The sequence below is a fragment of the Vulpes lagopus genome, chromosome 24 (genome assembly GCF_018345385.1).
Source record: "Vulpes lagopus strain Blue_001 chromosome 24, ASM1834538v1, whole genome shotgun sequence".
Classification (NCBI taxonomy): domain Eukaryota; kingdom Metazoa; phylum Chordata; class Mammalia; order Carnivora; family Canidae; genus Vulpes; species Vulpes lagopus.
The window spans coordinates 37,053,424-37,071,721 of NC_054847.1; the positions used below are offsets into that span (position 1 = coordinate 37,053,424).

The following is an 18,298-nucleotide window of genomic DNA, read 5'->3' on the forward strand; positions in this document are numbered from 1 at the left end:
GTCTGCCCACTGAGGCATCGGAGTAGGTGCTGGGGCCATGTCATGGTACCCTAAGGAGGGCAGGAACCTTTATGAGATGGTCAGTGTCATCGCTGAGATGAATCAGGAAGGAAATGCTTGCCTCAAGCACTCTCAAGTGTCTTTCACTCTCCATAGCTGGCAGAGGGGTGATCTGAAACATCAAGGAGGGGATCCTTGGGTGGCTCAGCAGGTTAGTGCCTGCCTTTGGCCCAAGGCATGATCCAGTCCCAGGATCCAGTCCCATGTCGGGCTCCCTGCATGGAGCCTGCTTCTCCCTCTGCCTGTGTCTCTACCTCTCTCTCTGTGTGTCTCTCATGAATAAATACATCTTTTAAATAGAGAAATAAATAAATAAATAAATAAATAAATAAATAAATAAATAAACAATAAACCAACCACCAAGGCTACAAAGGAGGTGGATATTTCCAGTTTCTAGCTCTAGATGCAGGTGGCCTGCTGAGAACTGCCCTCCCACGAGGGAGGAAGAATTAGTCACTTCTAAGTCATGGTAAGGGCTGATAATGCTCTGTCTTTCCACTCCGTGTAGACCCCAAGAGTGGTGGCATGGGATCCAATACCCCAGATTCTATGCTGCCTTGCCACTGTGACCTTCTGTGGGACTTTGGGCCTGTGATTGACGTCTCTCAGCATCCTCACCTGTAAAATGAGGATTTAAGCCCAACATACCCTTTTTTTTTTTTTTCTAAATTTCAGATGATCAAACCTTAAGATGGGTGTTAGGATTTGAAAAAAAGCCCAGGCACAGCATCTTCACATAGTGCAGCATTCACGTGTTTAGCATTCCTGAGATGCGTCAGTTATTCCGTGCACTGTACGTGTGCTATTGTATCTTCATCACACCCTTCCTGATGTAGCAAATGAGACACAAAGATGCTCAAATGTGCCCAAACATTCACAGGATATAAGAGATTAAGCCAAGATACAGACCCAGGTGAACTAATTTGAGAGTCTCTGCCCTTAACCACTATATAACTGCTGGGGATGCGGTGAGCTAATTGGTCACTACTTTGTTATCAAGAAAGAAAAACCTAGATGGCATCACCATACTTCACCTACTTTAAAGTTCTTTGTCTTTCCTCAGTAGGGTATTCAGGCAAAGTACTTAACACTACACCTGCCATTCTACACCTCAGCGGGTTTAATCTCATGAATAAACAGAACATTAATTACTTCCAATTTCAAGGAAATAGGGTTTTCAAGGCAGTCTAGTCAAGCTTGGAATTTAGTTAATGTAATCCAGACTTTGCAGAGTTTGGATTACAGTAGCCGGGTGCTGTTTGAAAAATTGAAGCCTTTAGCACCTTTTGATGGGAGCTGTTTAATTGAAAATTAAAACCTCTTTTTACCCTATTATTGTGTGTAGTTTCAACTACTTTATTATTCAATTGCAGCTACACCCCTTTGGGAGAGAGCTGTTCTTGCCTATGCTTTTCTCAGGTCCAAAATTTTGCAATTCTATAAATTATGATTATGGTGTAAAAGTAGGGGTGAAAAATGAGTACGGCGCTTTTGATAAAGTGTTGAGGTGCTTCTCGTGTTCCCAGCAAGCAGTCAAGTAGCTGCCTAAATCAACCTCTCAGGAGCTTTTATGTTTCAATACATAACTTTGAAAGAAAACACATACTCAGTACTCTTAAGAATTGATGTGATTCATAGCATAATTGTGAGTTTCTCAGACCCAAACGATAGACGTTTTTGTTAACAAGCCCTCAAAAAGATTTCTTAAACAAGGTGTTTTTTTTGTTTGTTTGTTTGGTTTTTTTTGTAAGAACCACTCTGTTGTTTAACATCCTTTGCTGTAGACATTAGCCAGATACCAGGCTCCCGGCTTTATTTTCTGCCCAAAACTATTAGACCTGGGCTCGGCCTCCTTAGTTCTTTCCAAAACAGATGGCTCACTGGTGCTAATGGAATAGTCAGTTCTTTGACATCAAGACCCCAACTGCTCTTCTCTAGCCTCAAGACTAGTCCATCCCTCCACATACATCACAGCCTATTAGCAAAAATGTATAAATCACTCTGGGAAAGGCGCTTTTTCCCAGCTCCGTGCTCTAACTGGTACCATCCTCTTAGCTTTCGCAGTACTCTTTCTCCCTTTCTCAACCGAGTCAGGTCTTCATTTCTTAAGATTCCCTTTCCCATTCTGCTTTTTTTTTTTTTCCAAGAACGCTTTCTCACCTTTCCAATCTTTTTCTTCTTCTGTATGTACATAACACCCAACTTATTCCTTGCTCACTGTTCTTCATTTCTTTTAGTTTGCTGTTTATATTCCCAACCTCTGGGCCAGGTTGTAAGTTCCTTGCTGGCAGAGCACTGGTCTGATTCACACTGTCATCCCCACCTCCCAGTCTCTAATTGAGAACCTGTCATATTGTAGTTGCCCAGTAAGCAGTTGTTGAACTGAATTATGACACGTATCTTTGAGGAAATAGTCACAGGATAATCTGGAAAGAAAGACTTTTCCATCTGACCAAAAGTATTGTTTGCAGACCTAAAAGCAATAGTGCCCAGGGCTGAGGATATTGTGTATGTTACTGATCTTCAGGAGGATGTTAATATTTTTCCAATAAGGTAAAAATGTCTTCTATATTCATCTATTAAATTAAAGCTAAACAGGAGAACAAGTTCTCTTTGATTGAGGAAATGGTGGTCACATTTGTAGATGATTCTGACCTCCTGTGCACTTTTATTGATCTCTACCCTGTCGTTTCTTGTTAGAAGAAAATTTAGTTTTCTTGCATTTCTCTGGCTGCTTATAATTCTAAATACAGAAAGGAGAAAAAATCAAAACTACTGGGTGTGGATAAGTTTTTCAAATTTCAAATGTGAAGTATGAAAGGAATAGGACTCACTTATGATAGCTTGCTGGGTGTGGCGAAGCACAAGAAAGAAGTACAGTTCCAGGGATCCATATTAAAGAAGTGTGCAATATGTTTAGGAGGAGTATATAAATACTCCCAGCCCAACATTAAAAATATTAAATGTGAGGGATCCCTGGGTGACTCAGTGGTTTAGCACCTGCCCTTGGTCCAGGTCGTGATCTTGGAGTCCCGAGACTGAGTCCCACACTGGGCTCCCTGCATGGAGTCAGCTTCTCCCTCTGCCTGTGTCTCTGCCTCTCTCTCTCTGTGTGTGTGTGTCTCTCATGAATAAATAAATTAATTACTTAAATCTTTTTTTAAAAAATTAAATGTGAAATTCAGTGGTACCTTCTCATATGTGTATCATTACTATAGGGTTTTGGATGGGCAGTCACTATTGTTAATTAGCAGAAAAGACTTTTTACACCCAAGACTGGACTTTTAATATATGAGTAGAACTTGATTCAACACAAGTGATTGTGGAGGGAAAGATTACTTGAACCTTTACTTAGAGAAATCCTAGAATTAGAAAATTAAGATGCCAAGAAGCTGTTCAAAGAGTGAGGTTTGCAAGATGTATTCAGAGAACAGTTAGGGTACCTCTGTGCAGAATAATGCACAATGATAGAAAGAGGGGGAGAAAGAGAGGGGGAGAGAGAGAGGTGAATTGGTGAGGCTTTTGCTCTTTCCCTCTGCTCTAACACAGCAGTTCTCTGGCTTTCCGACTTTTGAGCACGTAAGTATCTACTATCTACACTGGTCACTGAGGATCAGCATGGATCACCTGGATCCAGAACCTGCAAACCTCATTCACTCTTGCCTGCTGATTCCAATCATTTCTTGCTTCCCTGGGGGAAGGAGGGCGTGAGAGTGTGGGACAGGGAGGAAAGGACGATGTGGACTAGGAATAGGGCCTAAGTATCCCTGATCTTAGAAGAGTTTTCCTAGCCTTTCTTGACCACTTCTGCTATGCCTTTTCTGAACTCTCACCTTTACTGGTCCCAGTGCTCAGCGTGGTTACAAACTGAACTATTTCCTTTTCCTTCCAAAGTCTATGGTGTTCTGTGTCTTATTGAAAATGAAGCTACTACTTCAAGTCACACTCCCACATCTAAACCTTCACACTCACACACCAGGATCAACTCTGAGAGATGCTCGAATTTCTGTCCAACCCCCTCCCCAGTCCTTCTTTTATTTATGAATTCACCCACTAATGGTAAAATCATCATCATCAGAGTCAGACCTATTCAGCCACTTAAAATGAGTATACTCGTTAGTCTTTCCGAGCCATAGTTTACTCACCTATAAAATGGAACTAATAATGTCTGCCTTGTGGATTCATAATTAATATTATTCTCGTGCTACTTATTATAGCAGTCTCTCATAATTTATTCTTTACACTCAGCCACAGTGCTCTTTCTAAAGTAAATATTTAATTGAGTCCATTTTCTGCATAAAATACCTGCAATAGACCTCTGTGTTCTGCCAGATAAATTCTAGACTCTTCGGTAGAACATCTAGGGAGTTTTATTATTTCATGTCTGTTTGTCTTTCAAAGCTTCCCCACTCACTCTTTCTACCTGATCTACTCATCTTTTAATCCTCAACTCAGATGTCACCCCTGAAAAGTCTTTCATCATTTTACTAAGCATAAATGGTCAATCACCCTGTTTTTCCATTGTGGTACCTACTTATGATATTTTTAAAACTTTCAGCTATTATTCAGTTATTATTATCCAACATTTCCCCCTCTCACTAATTATTTTAAAGATTTTATTTTATTTTTTTTATCCATGAGAGACACACACAGAGAGAGAGAGAGAGAGAGAGAGAGTATGAGAGAAAGAGGCAGAGACACAGGCAGAGGGAGAAGCAGGCTCCCTGCGAGGAGCCCGATGTGGGACTCAATCCTGGAATTCTAGGATCAAGCCCTGAGCTGAAGGCAGATGCTCAACCTCTGAGCCACCAGGTGTCCCTCCCCCTTCACTAATTTAAGAGCCTTTGCAATAGTCATTTTAAATCTCCAGTACTTAGAACAGTGGGCCCATTCAATACATTTGTTGACTAGTTGGATGTAGCATGAGCTGATACATAAATGAAAAACTTGTATACTCCAGCAGTGTCATTATTTATATGTACCAGCAGTGCAACTCCTGTGACCCAGATATTCTAGTGTTTTCATACTGTAGTTGCAACGTCTTGACATACAGCCACTTGGAGAAGACAAAGCTTTGTGCTCTTTTGTTCCCTCTCCTTGCATTGCTTGGCAATTTCACTCAGACACAAACATATCTCACACCGCCTTTGGGATAAGCTTGTGGATATTCAGGTAGGGGAGACTTTCATGATCACTCAGTGGCTTTTGAGAACAGTTGTTCCTTTATAATCTATGGAAGATTCTTCTTCATCCTCCATGTTTTAGTCTGGTTGATGAGATAGCTCTTGGGAAGATACAGTCATTCCAGAAGAGTGCCCATGTTTAGGGAAACAAGAGGCTTTTTAGGTTTTAATAAAGAAAGGCTGGGGATCCCTGGGTGGCGCAGCGGTTTAACGCCTGCCTTTGGCCCAGGGCGCGATCCTGGAGACCCGGGATCGAATCCCACGTCAGGCTCCCAGTGCATGGAGCCTGCTGCTCCCTCTGCCTGTGTCTCTGCCTCTCTCTCTCTCTCTCTCTGTGTGTGACTATCATAAATAGATAAAAATTTTAAAAAATAATAAAGAAAGACTGCACCTAAAAGTGGTATCTTAGACTCATATACTGGCCATTATTCCAGATACAGTATGGGCAAGAATATGTGCAAGGAGGGAGGAGAAAAACCCAAAATCACTGTATCATTAATATGTATGTGTGATTTTTTTCTTTTCTTCTCATTGGCTGATATCTATCATCATGTCAGGAATCCAGGTATCAGTTAGTGTGGCGTAGTGCTGTTTTACTCTGGTGTTTGCAAAGTAAGAAGAGTGCAATGTTTGCAAACTTTTTCCTACCTTAAGACATTTCCCAGGCAACTCTTCTCCACCTGTCAGTTGTCACACTGCAAAAAACTACACATCTCCTTCAGGAAGTCAGGCCCTAAAATCAAACTGATGTTAACCAAGAGCCAGGAATTAATGGTTCATTTATTTAAATTATTTGCATCCATAATGACTATAATTTCCATTTTGTCCAGCAGTGTCTTGATTAATACCCAGATCCAGGCAAAATTGATAATAGCATCCTCTTTCATTCTTAAAGTGGCTTGATTTTCATAACTACATGGTCACCCAATTCATGATGTTTGTATGTGAAAAAAATCTTAGATTTTAGATTGATCTCTAAGGATTTTAAAACTGAATTTGCTTTTCATTGTAGTCTATTCTGTCCATATTTTATTGCATAAAGTTAGAAGTTGGAACTCTAAAAAAAAAATGTCCTTCTCATGGTCAAGGAAAAGATGAATAATCACATATTTGGTTCTCTTGCATTGTGTCTACTCAGAGTAGGTCACCAAATACATTCCCATTCTCAAAAATTATTGCTCTTAGACTTGCCACGGGTGACAAATATAAGGAGATATTTTGAAGGAAGGAAAGCAAAAAGGATTTGTTGAGCACCAAGCCTCAATATGCAGCAGGCATGTTAGCTTCCCTTACATATGAAGTAGTTAATGTTCTATTTTCTTTCAATCAATGAGCTTTCTTTCATGTTTACTTGAAAACAATGTGTTGAGGAGAGCTCATTAATTCTTTTCCATTAATAAATGTTTGAAATAACCTAGGCATGAGTTATGATTTCGCTTCCTGGCTTTTAGATATCCTGATGCCTTTGTTCAAAGTCAGCAGGATTATCAACTGCATGATAAATTGATCACTTAGACACTTTTCCAGCCTCTGAAAAATCATCTGCTTCAAAATAGATCTCCACATGATCTGTGTATTGGACCGTAAAACTGTATTCAGGTGTCATTAATAGATATCCTTTATCCACTGGTATGCAGGACACAAAATCAATTCCATTTCCATCACTATCACCAGAATTATTTTCAGAGAACCAATTCTACGATCAAGAAGATACCTCAGTGCTTTGCATCCTTGGGAGATTGTATATTGAATGTTTGTTAGATGACCAGTCTGTTCATTTGATTTAGATTATGGACCATATGTTTTCCTCAGGATTGATTGTGTGGGTGCCATTCTGGAGGACCCTCTCTTATCCCCACTCAGGAAACATAAATTAAAGAATAGATCAGAACTACTACATCCAGTTTTCTCCACGTCCTCAGTAAATTAATTTTCCACTAACTCCTCCCTGAACTTGTAAACATCTACTCAGAAAAACCACACTCTAGAAATCCCAGTTGAATTCATCTTTGTTAGGTGCTGATAAATTCTTTTTATCCCGAGAATTATACTCCAACTGTCCATGACTGCTAAGAGTATGGACTTTAATGTAAACATTAGTGTTTCCTTTTAAGCAAACACACATACACCCACACACAAAAATGATATTTTAAGTGATATGTAAGGACAAGAACATGGAAAACAACTTGTATAATAATTATAACTTAAGATCTTGTTCATATTAATAATATAACATTGAGCATTCTCACTCATGTTAGTCACTTATCAAGCATTGAAAACACAGTATACATGTCACTTTGGTGAACACTAAGAAATATCACGATAAGCACACTTCCTACAGGAAGATCACAGGAGTTGCACTGCTGGTACGTATAAATAATGACACTGTTGGAGCACAGAATTTTTTCGTATTACCTCTGCCCACTTTTCCCTTCAATCCAGAGAACAAATGGTAGGGAAATCATGGAGGCTTCAAATTTTGCCCAAGGGAGTATATGTCTTTTGCCAAAAAAAAAAAAGAAGTCTCCTAATGAGAACTGTCCTTTAAATAAAATATAAAGGTTTACTCTTTAAATGACTTTATACTTTATAATATTGTAAAAATGCAAATCAAGGGGAGGAACATGAAATTTCTGTTTTGATCATATCTAATAGGTACCTATACAAAATAAATTTAGAAATATATAAATAATTTCTAGTAACTCTAAAATAGTTATACACTTCCTTTTTTCAAAGTTAACCATGGACTCATTTTTTTTAAGGCTTTATTTATTTATTCATGAGAGACAGAGACACAGGCAGAGGGAGAAGCAGGTTCCCTGCTTCTTCCTGGATCCCAGGACCCCAGGATCACGCCCTGAGTCCAAGGCAGAGGCTCAACCACCGAGCCACCCAGGCATCCCAGATTCATTTGTTTTCTTGTTCTTTCTGAAAGTGCCATTTCCTGGTTTCAAATCCTAAGGAAAAGTAGAAAATATGTTTTAATTATCAAAAATTTCTGGAAGAAGTGACTTCTGGAAAAGTGATTTCTGGATGAAACTGTCTGGATAAAATACCCAGTTGGTTAAACGATATATGAATTTATTTAGCATCTTGAATCCTTTCCTCACCCTCATTTCTATTACTAAGAATATATGGGTACACAGTAACACAAGAATTCTTCAGGTTCTGCAGAATATAATATTTTATTCACAAAGCACATTCTGATTACTGTCACATAGTGTCTTGATACTACTAATTCTATAAAAAAGACAAAAAGAAAAACTGCCCGTTTCCACCTTTTTGAACCATGTTGAGTTTTATTTGAATACAAAAAAGCCAGTACTCATTGAAATTTATTACATTATCTCTACAAATGTTATGTGTAAATGTGATAAATTTGGGGGGAAATGTTTAATTTCGAGAAATGTTAGAGATTTAGTGAAGTATGCAAAGAAAATTGGGGAGTTTTAAGCTAAATATAACTATAGAACACATAAGACTGAAAATAATGCATTATTTTTATTTGCATATAGTTCTTTTAACAATACTGGACAAATAAAAAAATTGTAATTAAAACTAATAGTAATTTTATAGTAAAAGATAGGCTAACTTATTTTTAAATCTATAAAGTCGGCACCAATTAAAAACCATCTGCAGTTGCTTAAGATCTTATATAGGATTGAGATACAGTGAACCGACTCGGTCCGCCAGGGCGGGATCCTTACCTAATCCGTGTTTTTATCTTACCACTTCCCTGAGGATCTAGGACTATGTCTTGCATTTAGGAGGCCCTCACTAAATCTTGAATGAATTATTACCAACTTTATGCTCCACTAATAAAATCTGATCTGATCTCCACCTTTGGGATCAAATAGGACTTTATACTTTTGCATCAACTGACTTTTCCGTCTTGCAGAATCTCATTCATCTTCTATTTCCCTACATCAGTACTTATGAAATTGCCAAATTAACTAACTTCCAGTATTGGATCCACATCAAAAAGCCCTTAAAAATGCTTTGAAGTGCAAGCAATGACACTCAGTGTCCTCTTTGGTTGTCAGTGTCCCCTCATTTGACAACTTTGTGGTTCTTGCCTCAGAACAATGGGAGAATCTTGTTTGTTTGTTTTAGTTTATTATTTCCCCACAAAGGAAGCATTCCTGGAAGTTAAAAGATGTATTTTAGAGAACAGAAACATACCAGCGCACAAAGTCAAAATTTTATTCTCACGTCTTTAGATGAAAAGATCCCCAGCCTCACCAATATCCCAGAAATGAATTTTGTGTTTCCTTACTGAAGTGGTTCAAGGACTCTAAATTACCATAAATCCAATCTTGCTTGCTGATGATATCACATTTCTTTAAAGTACTTTCTGTTGGGTTGGTTAAGAGTTACTTAATTTTCTTTTGTGGTATCAATCTAATTACAGCCAACAAAAAGTGAAGCAATGTCAATACACCAGATTGTGTGGGTAGAATGGTCAAGTTTTAGGTGGCCCTCTCTTATTTAGGAAGCATTTCCAGAATTTCTTTATCTGACATAGAACTCTAACCATAGGACATCTGATTTTCTCCTACCTATTGAAATTCACAGTGTAATCAATAGCCTCGTGAAATCCAGGGGGTGCTATCCCCATAGAGCTTTACTTCTGAGTAATGTATGGATGTGCTTGTGGGCTTGTTTTTGCATCTTCTCACAAACTAGCTGGGAGACTGAGAAACTTCATTAAAAAGACATTTGTCAGGATGCTAGAGGAAAAGGAAAATCCTCCACAGAGTATTTACCTAATTTCCAGCCAATACAGGATTACTCCCACCAGGAATCATTTATTGCTTTACTGGCCTAAGTGATGGGACTGTTAGCATCTCTCTTGGCTGAGTGCTTTGCAATCTCGTTGCTTTTACGTGTGAGAAAAGCTATCTTAATATTCATACAGATTTTCTGTCTCACATCATTTCTTCCAACATAGATCTTACAATGTCCCATGGGCAAAGCTTATCCTCTGTTCATTGAAACTGCAAATGTGGGACGCCTGGGTGGCTGGGTGGTTGAGCATCTGCCTTCAGCTCAGGGCTTGATCCTGGGGTCCTGCATCGGGCTCCCTGCGTGGAGCCTGCTTCTCCCTCTGTCTATGTCTCTGCCTCTCTCTTTCTTTTCTCTCTCTCTGTCTGTCATGAATAAATAAATAAAATCTTTAAAAAAAATAAAAGAAACCCCAAATATATCAGAGTCACACAAACAAGGTATTTGGGAAAAGGCTTGTCCACATTTTACTCAGCCCACCAAAATGTTTACGATTGCTGATTATTTCATTTGCTTCTCTCCTGCCTTTCCCCATAGGTAGCCTCCATCCTAATTCCTGCTTTATATACATCCACAGTTACTGGCCAACAGATTTTAAATTTACCATTTTTTACTGAAAACAGAATATGATGTGATTGTATTAATGTAAGCATTGCTTGTTGGAAGCTCAACATCCTTACTTCACCTCTGACTTGATATGGAACGAATTTTTAAAATGCGGAATGTATAGTCTGTTAACAAGATTTAAGTTGTCCTTTCACTACTGATTTGCAAGTAAAATGATGAGATCTTGGGAAAGTGTTAGCAAGAGGCATATTTGGGATGCCAAACAATGTCACAAGAGCAGGACTTGAAAGTCTTAAAGAAGAAGAAAAAGAGGGACACCTGGGTGATGCAGTTGGCTAAGTGTCTGACTTGCTTCGGCTCTGGTCATGATCTCAGGGTCATGGGATCAAGCCCTGCACTGGGCTGTATGCTCGGGGGTGGTCTGCTTGAGATTCTCTCTCCCTCTGCCCCTCTCGCTTGTGCTCTCTCTCTGTCTCTCTCTCTCTTAAATAAATAAACATCTTTTTTTGAAAAAGAAAAAAAATAAAATCAATGCATGTGAGCAAACGACCTATGCTATCGTGGCTAACTGCCTCAGTGGGCTTCCTTTATGTCATCCACTGATTGTAACTGCTTTCAGAAATAACTCTGAAGTGAATAAATGGAATATTATATGTATTCTTGTATGTGTTTGCATATAAATTCAACTCCCAGATGCATTCCTATAAATTGTCAACTTAATAGATCTTCTAGAATTCAAAATCTAATAAAATAATTACAGTTCTGCAAATGTACCAATAGAGAAAGATGTTACCTGTGGTGAAACACCATTAATTAAATTTGGAGGATGCTAACAATTCTGGTTATTTCCTGGCTCAATTCTCTTAAGTACTGCTTTTACAACTGCTGCACACCTACTAGAAAGCAGTGTCTCCAATAATGTGATACTAAAGAAGCTTTCTTTCTTCCCTCTGTGTTTGTAAGAACTATTCAGAATGGTTATGTGTTGTGCCCTAACCCCATTCTTTATTCCCCATCTAATATCTCAGTCCCAGGCACCTGTTTGTTACATACCACAAGGACTCCTCAAAACCCAGTTATAAGACAAAATGTGCTGTCCCCTTGTTGAGTAATAATGATAATTTGCCACAAAGTCATGCCAGATGGATGGACCTCTTCCAGCATGAAAGAGGGGAGCTGTGCCTCTCTAGGAGTCATGACCTGCACCCTTCTGTTCTGAGATGTTCAGTAAAGCAATGTTGAAACTCATGCCACTGCTGTACCTTCTAGGGACACTTTTTGCAAGATTAGAAGGGAAAAAAAAGAGAACAGACAACTTTTTTTTTTTTTTTTAGGGGACGACTTTTCAAAGAGAAATTGAATTAGCTAGTTTAAAAGAGCCTATATTCATGATGGATTTTTTCTCACACATAGAAAATAACATTTTCTCACAAAGTATACTGGGATTAATATTTTCAGCCTTTCTTTGAGGTGGTCAAAGTACCTCATTCAGTTGTTTGTGTGTTTTAAGATGTTCATTATTTATGTCTGTTTTCTTTCATTGTGCTTTCATGCTGCAGAGCCAATAACATTCTGATATGTTTTTCCAACAAACAGGTCGTCATGGAGATGGAGGTTTTTGGCCAGTTGATACAAATTTGATTGATAGAAGCACTCTCAATGGTAAGTCTATCAATTAGCTTCTATTGGATTCATTATATTAATTAAATGGTTAATTCTAGAAAGTCTGAGGCAAATATTTTACTTACTAAACGTGTTAAGAGCCTCAGACCTAGAGTTTTAGTGACATAATAGAAATATAAAGTTATTAGCAAACCTGTAGCTTTAGCTAACCAGGAGATGATACCAGTGAGAGTCAACAAGTGCCCAAAACAGAGTCAGGAAAGCTTAAGCACAGAAAATTTTATAAATGATGCAGGGTTGTTAACAATATAATATCTAGATTTTAAAGAGTTTTATGTATTTATAATGTTTCCAAAATTTCAATATTATGAGAGAGAGGTGATAGCTAAGATAGTTTCAACCAAACCCAATCGGTTTCCTAAATTGAAGTCATTGCGACCTTTTGCCTGGAGAGTTTACTCTTTAGAATCCTCTAGCACTTACTGCTAACTTTTTTTTACACTCTCAAGATTAAACATTTATTTCTGCTCATTCTGATGGGTCATTCCCATGCTTTGGCACTGACCAGACAAAGGTAATATCTGAACTGCACAGAAGCAGCGGGGTGGTGCTAGAGCTATCTTCTAGGATCTTGTCCTTCATTTTGCTGAAACAGAAACTATGGGAGAATGCAATGATATTAGCCAAACTCCCAAGGGACTGATGTATATATGATAAGTTCCTTTTATAGGTTTGTAAAAAATTTGTTGCAGTTGCTGTTGTTTGGTTTGGTTTACTATAAATATATTTCATATATTCAAAATACAAATATGAACACTTGTGTGCCCATCAGCAAAGTGAAGATATAAAATATTCAAAATACGGTTGAAATCTCTCATATGTCTCTGACTTATCACATGCTCTCCACCTTTTCCTCCATTCTTCCTTGATGTAACCAGGCTCCCAAATGTGGTGTTTACTATACAGATCTCTATCCCTAAATGTTATATTGTTATTCATACTTATTACTTTATAGAAATGACATCATACAATATGTATCTTGTTGCAACTTGCATTCATCCTTAATTGTCTTTTTAAGACTTATCCATGTATTTACAAATATCTTTCATTTAACTTTACTGCTGTATATTATCTTATTTTTTTTAAATAACACAATATATGTATATAATCACTTTAGAAGATTTTCATGAGAAATTTGATTACAGAAGAGATGAATATTCATTTGAATGGTCTCCTACTAAAAAAAAATCCATATGGGAAGCCAAAATTGCTATCTAAAAGTCACTTGCTGGGTGAGAAATTAGAATATGGGAGTGTTATGTGGTTATTTCCTATTATAGACTATGATAACCTAATGCATCTATTTTCTCGAAAAGGACACAGGTGTCTATGGAGTAGACCAGATGGTCCAGTTAAAGACTCAGTATCCCCTCCTCTGGCCGGTGGTGGACTCAGGAACATATTTTTACCTGCCGACTCTTTTCTAATTGCCAGGCGTACCCTCCTCTGCTAATAATGCACTTTACTTAACCAGACAAGTATAATCTCTTACATTTAAGCTTCCGAAATATATTCCAATCAGAACTGGCTTAGGTTATATCCAGAATGCTCCTTCCACATTACCGTAATCCTCACCACTTTGTATTCTCTTGTCCAAAGATCCTCTTCTCTCATTAAGTAACACTATGTCTCCTATAGGTTTTTGAGGTTTAGACACCTGCTCTAGCTAGTACCTACTTCTGGGGGTTTCCAGGCTCTCAGATTCACAAGGGACACTTTGGAGAGCTCACAGCAGGAAGATGAGAAGAGGGATGTGTTGGTACTGAAAGCAGACCAAGGGCATGCTCCTTAAATAGGTTTAGATAGTGGTAGTTCTCTTCCCAAAACTGTGCAAGTTATATCAACTCATCCTTTCGCTTCAGATTTTATCTTAAGTCTCAACAATATGCCAAACACACTTCATGCATCCAAGCAGTCCTTTAAAATATGCTACTAAGTCCTCACTTCATGCAGGGAGCTCACTATGAGCTATGCACACAGATTGAAGACTAGCCCCCCACAGGAGCAACAAATGAAGAGGGAATATTACCCAGGTGGGTAAGGCAGAGAAATACACTCCTGGAAGATGCAAGAAAGTGAGAAAAACTCCAGGGATTTTTTGGGAGGGTAAAGGAAGGTCATTGTTGAAATTGTGTGGGGGAAACAACACTGCAGTGTTTTTGGCCTTAGATAGTGAGGTTCTAGGTTTGGAGTCCATGCCAGGAACGAACATCCTCCCCTTTTGAATCATCCTGCAGAGCTGATTTTCAGATGCTGTTCTACAGAGTTTCAAATTGGAATTCATCCACGGCTAAGGACATGACTATCTGTACTGGCACAAAATGGTGTTTTATGAAGAGACAGAGTGCCAGGGAATTAAGAGAGAGTCAGAATGGATCATTGAGAAGGAGAAATTGTCCCTTCACCATTTCTACCGTCGACTAAGCTGTGGTCACGTGTGTTAAAGGTGGAGCAGGTGTAAGCCACAGACCTAGAACAATGTCTTCTCTTAAACAGCACACCCTAAAGAGCTCTAATTTTAGATAGAATCCCAAATTTGGCAACTCAAAATACAGGAGGCCCAGTAAAATTTGAATCATTTCTAATTGTCTCTAAATATGAGAGAGAGGAAAATATTGCAAAGAATTTCTATCTCAATGTGCATCGGCATCTCAAGATACATGTGTAAAGGCAACTAGAGATCATTGAAATTTAACTAAACCTCCTATATTTTTCATTGCAAAATTAAATTTAAAATTTAATTTAAATTTTGAACTTAAATCCAGCAATCCTAATTGTGGATCGAGTTTAAAAGTTTGGGTTTTTTTTTTTTAAGAATTTATTTATTCATGAGAGACAGAGAGAGAGAAGCAGAGACACAGGCAGAGGGAGAAACAAGCTCCCTGCATGGAGCCTGATGCGGGACTCGATCCCAGGACCCCGGGATCACAACCTGAGTCAAAGGCTTAACTGCTGAGCGACCCAGGCATTCCTAGAAGTTTGGTATTAACTATTTGAACTTACCTTCAAAGTAAAATGAGGTTTCTGAAAGGAAATCCCACACCAAATTGAACATTAACAGGGAAGCCAAGAACTTTACACATGGAGTCAGACCTCAGATAAAGAGAATGGCAGTGACAGTGATTGAGGGAAAAGCATGTCAAAAAAAAAAAAAAAAAAAGCATGTCATTGTATTTCTTTTTAACATTTAAGATTCATCATGAGAAAAATAATCGTAATTAAATTTAGTCTGATATACATTATCTCACCAGAGAAAGTCATAGAGATAAAATAGAAGAATGGCAGCCAGTGACTTTGAACCAGTTTAGATAGATTAATGCCATCACCCCTTCTCAATTTTCTGCATCACTTAATGACGTTTTAGATATTTCATGTTAAATGAATGGGATGGACAAGGCACCTGAGTCGTTCCTACAATGCTTACTGGAATAACTAATTCTTACAGGCTACTTGACTAATTAAGGTGAATTGATAACCTCTGAGAGACATGGATGGTGGAGGGAAAATGAATGAATAGAATATTTCCCATTCTATTTTGCTAACTGATAAATGATAGTAAATATGTAATTTGACTTTAACTTAGGTTATTATTTTTTTTAGCTTAGGTTATTACAAGCAAATCAGCTAAGGCATCTTGAAAAGCCCTACCTTCCCAATTAAAGTTCTGCTAATGTCTTAGGCCTTAAGAAGGGGGTATAACTTCCAAGTCGATGTATAAATGAAGCTTGTCTGCTCAACTCCACCTTCCCTAGGCTACACCAAGAAAAGAATTTTAAAATCTGAGTTTTTGAACCTCATAACCAAGGAAAATTTCATACAGCTCCTCTTAGAGTCACAGAGTTTCAAAGTTTTCCTATCTCTCCCTGCAATTCCTGGATTCATCCTTCAAAGAATTATAATAGAATAATGGCTTATTGTCAGGATACCTCAGGCTAGTTGCAAATAAATTTAGACCTCACTAATCACTTTCTTTTTTTTTTTAAGATTTTATTTATTTATTCTTGAAGACGTAGATTAAGAGAGGCAGAGACACAGGCAGAGGGAGAAGCAGGCTCCCTTCGGGGAGCCTGATGCGGGACTCGATCCCAGGACTCCAGGGTCACACCCTGGGCCGAAGGCAGATGCTCAACCGCTGAGCCCCCCAGGGATCTCCTCACTTACTTTCTCTTACAGGGCGCCACTGTCTTAAAAATGCACTCTTGGAATTCAAATAAAGAAAAACAAAGCTATAGTTCATGTTTACTCTTGTAGTTGGAGGCCCTTAATTAAGCTGAGGAAACCGAAGAGGCATCCTAAATAATTTTCTGATGGCAGGTAGTATCAAACCTATTATGTGCCGATATGCTAGTATTTTACTTTTATGGTTCATTCATTTTTATGGTCCACATTCTTAAAGCAGAAAAATCTTCAACTTCTGAAAATGTGATCTTGTGGTTTATATTTGTATGAATTAGAACAACAGTGGTGACAATTACTTCGTCCTGCTTTTCTCATAGGGGAAGATAAACCACCAATTTCTTTTTGTCGGTGGTTCTTCCTGTAATTTGTGAAATTAGTAATTTTGGCTAAGAGATCTACAATCCCTACACATATGTTGTTATATTGATCCCATCCTTTAAAAACCAAATTAAGTTTGATAGGTTCCAGTGTTCCAGACACATGATCTGCTCTCAGTTCCCTTACAAAGAAACAGGAGCTAACTCCTAGGATGCCTTGGTGAAATATTATTTAAAAAATCAACATTATTGGGACACCTGGGCGGCCAGGGGTTGAGCATCTGCCTTTGGCTCAGGTGGTGATCCCAGAGTCCTGAAATCGAATCCCACATTGGGTTCCCTGCGTGGAGCCTGCTTCTCCCTCTGCCTGTGTCTCTGCCTCTCTCTGTGTCTCTCATGAATAAATAAATAAAATCTTTTAAAAAATCAATATTATCAATTAATTTGTAAATATTCAGAGTCATATTAGGTGTTCTGTAAAACATGACTTACGCTGTGTGTTCAGGACAAAAGGTCATGATTTGCCCCTTACTTTTGAAAAATTTTGTTTTATTATTTTCAAACCTCTATAACATTTTGACTAATTTAAATGCAGTCTGCATTAAAGGTCTTCCAAATTTGCATGAAATGACCATTCTGAGGCTGGCAAGCTATTATAAGACATTGAACCAACACCTTAGTGTCAAAGGAAAAGTCCAGAAATAGAACTTCATGTTGTTTCCCTGATAGATAATTGGAGTGGTCCAGGTTCTCAAGGCCTAGTCTACAAGAGGCTCTGCCTACCTACTATCCCACTATTATTTATGGCAAATGATTTTAAAGATTCCAGACTAATCCCGACCCCAGGTTCTAGAATGACTTTGCTAGGGATTAGGAGTGTGTGAATCAAGTCACTTAAAGTCTCAGAGTCTCAGTTTTTCATCTGAACATAGAAAGTGTTAAGCTAGATCAAGGTTTCTCAACCTCAGAACTATTGCCATTTGAGACTGGGTAATTCTTTGTTGTGGGGCCTGCCTAATGCAATATAGGATCCCTGACCTTCATACACTAGATGCCAGGAGTATTTCCCCTCTACCATGTTATAACAACCAAAATCGTCTCTAGACTTTGCCATAATTCCCCTGGGGAAGCAGAATCTCTCTCCAGTTAGAAACCACTGATCTAGATCACCATCCCCCAAAGATTGTTCCAAGGTAAATGGCTCCCTTGAGAAGCTCTGAGAAAAAAAAAAAAAAGAGAGTGTTCCAATGTCAGGTATTAGGAACCTCGTTGGGCCACTCATGTCTCCCTGGCCAGATCCTCCCTTTACCCGAACACTAGAGGTATATTAGTCTTGAAAAAGCATCTCCACAGACTCTGTACTCTTGACGACCTTGTCCACTCCCACCTACGTGCTGGCTTCCAGATTTACTTTTCTAACACTTCCTAGATGCTTCTTTATAATTTATCATAAGATCTCAAACCTAACATAGTTAAGACCGAGCTCTTGTTATTCCCTCATTGGTCTTTCACCTTCTCCCTCAC

The 18,298-nt window shown here is 38.4% G+C and overlaps 1 protein-coding gene across 2 annotated transcripts in view; it reads left to right on the forward strand.

Moving 5' to 3' along the window:
• The window catches only part of DCC (DCC netrin 1 receptor), a 1,085,392-nt gene that overhangs the window by 992,488 nt on the left and 74,606 nt on the right, over nt 1-18,298 (forward strand). For both annotated transcript variants that reach the window (XM_041739305.1, XM_041739306.1), the window contains exon 22: nt 12,192-12,257. In XM_041739305.1, coding sequence (XP_041595239.1) covers nt 12,192-12,257 — 66 coding nt within the window. The remainder of the gene's footprint in view (nt 1-12,191; nt 12,258-18,298) is intronic.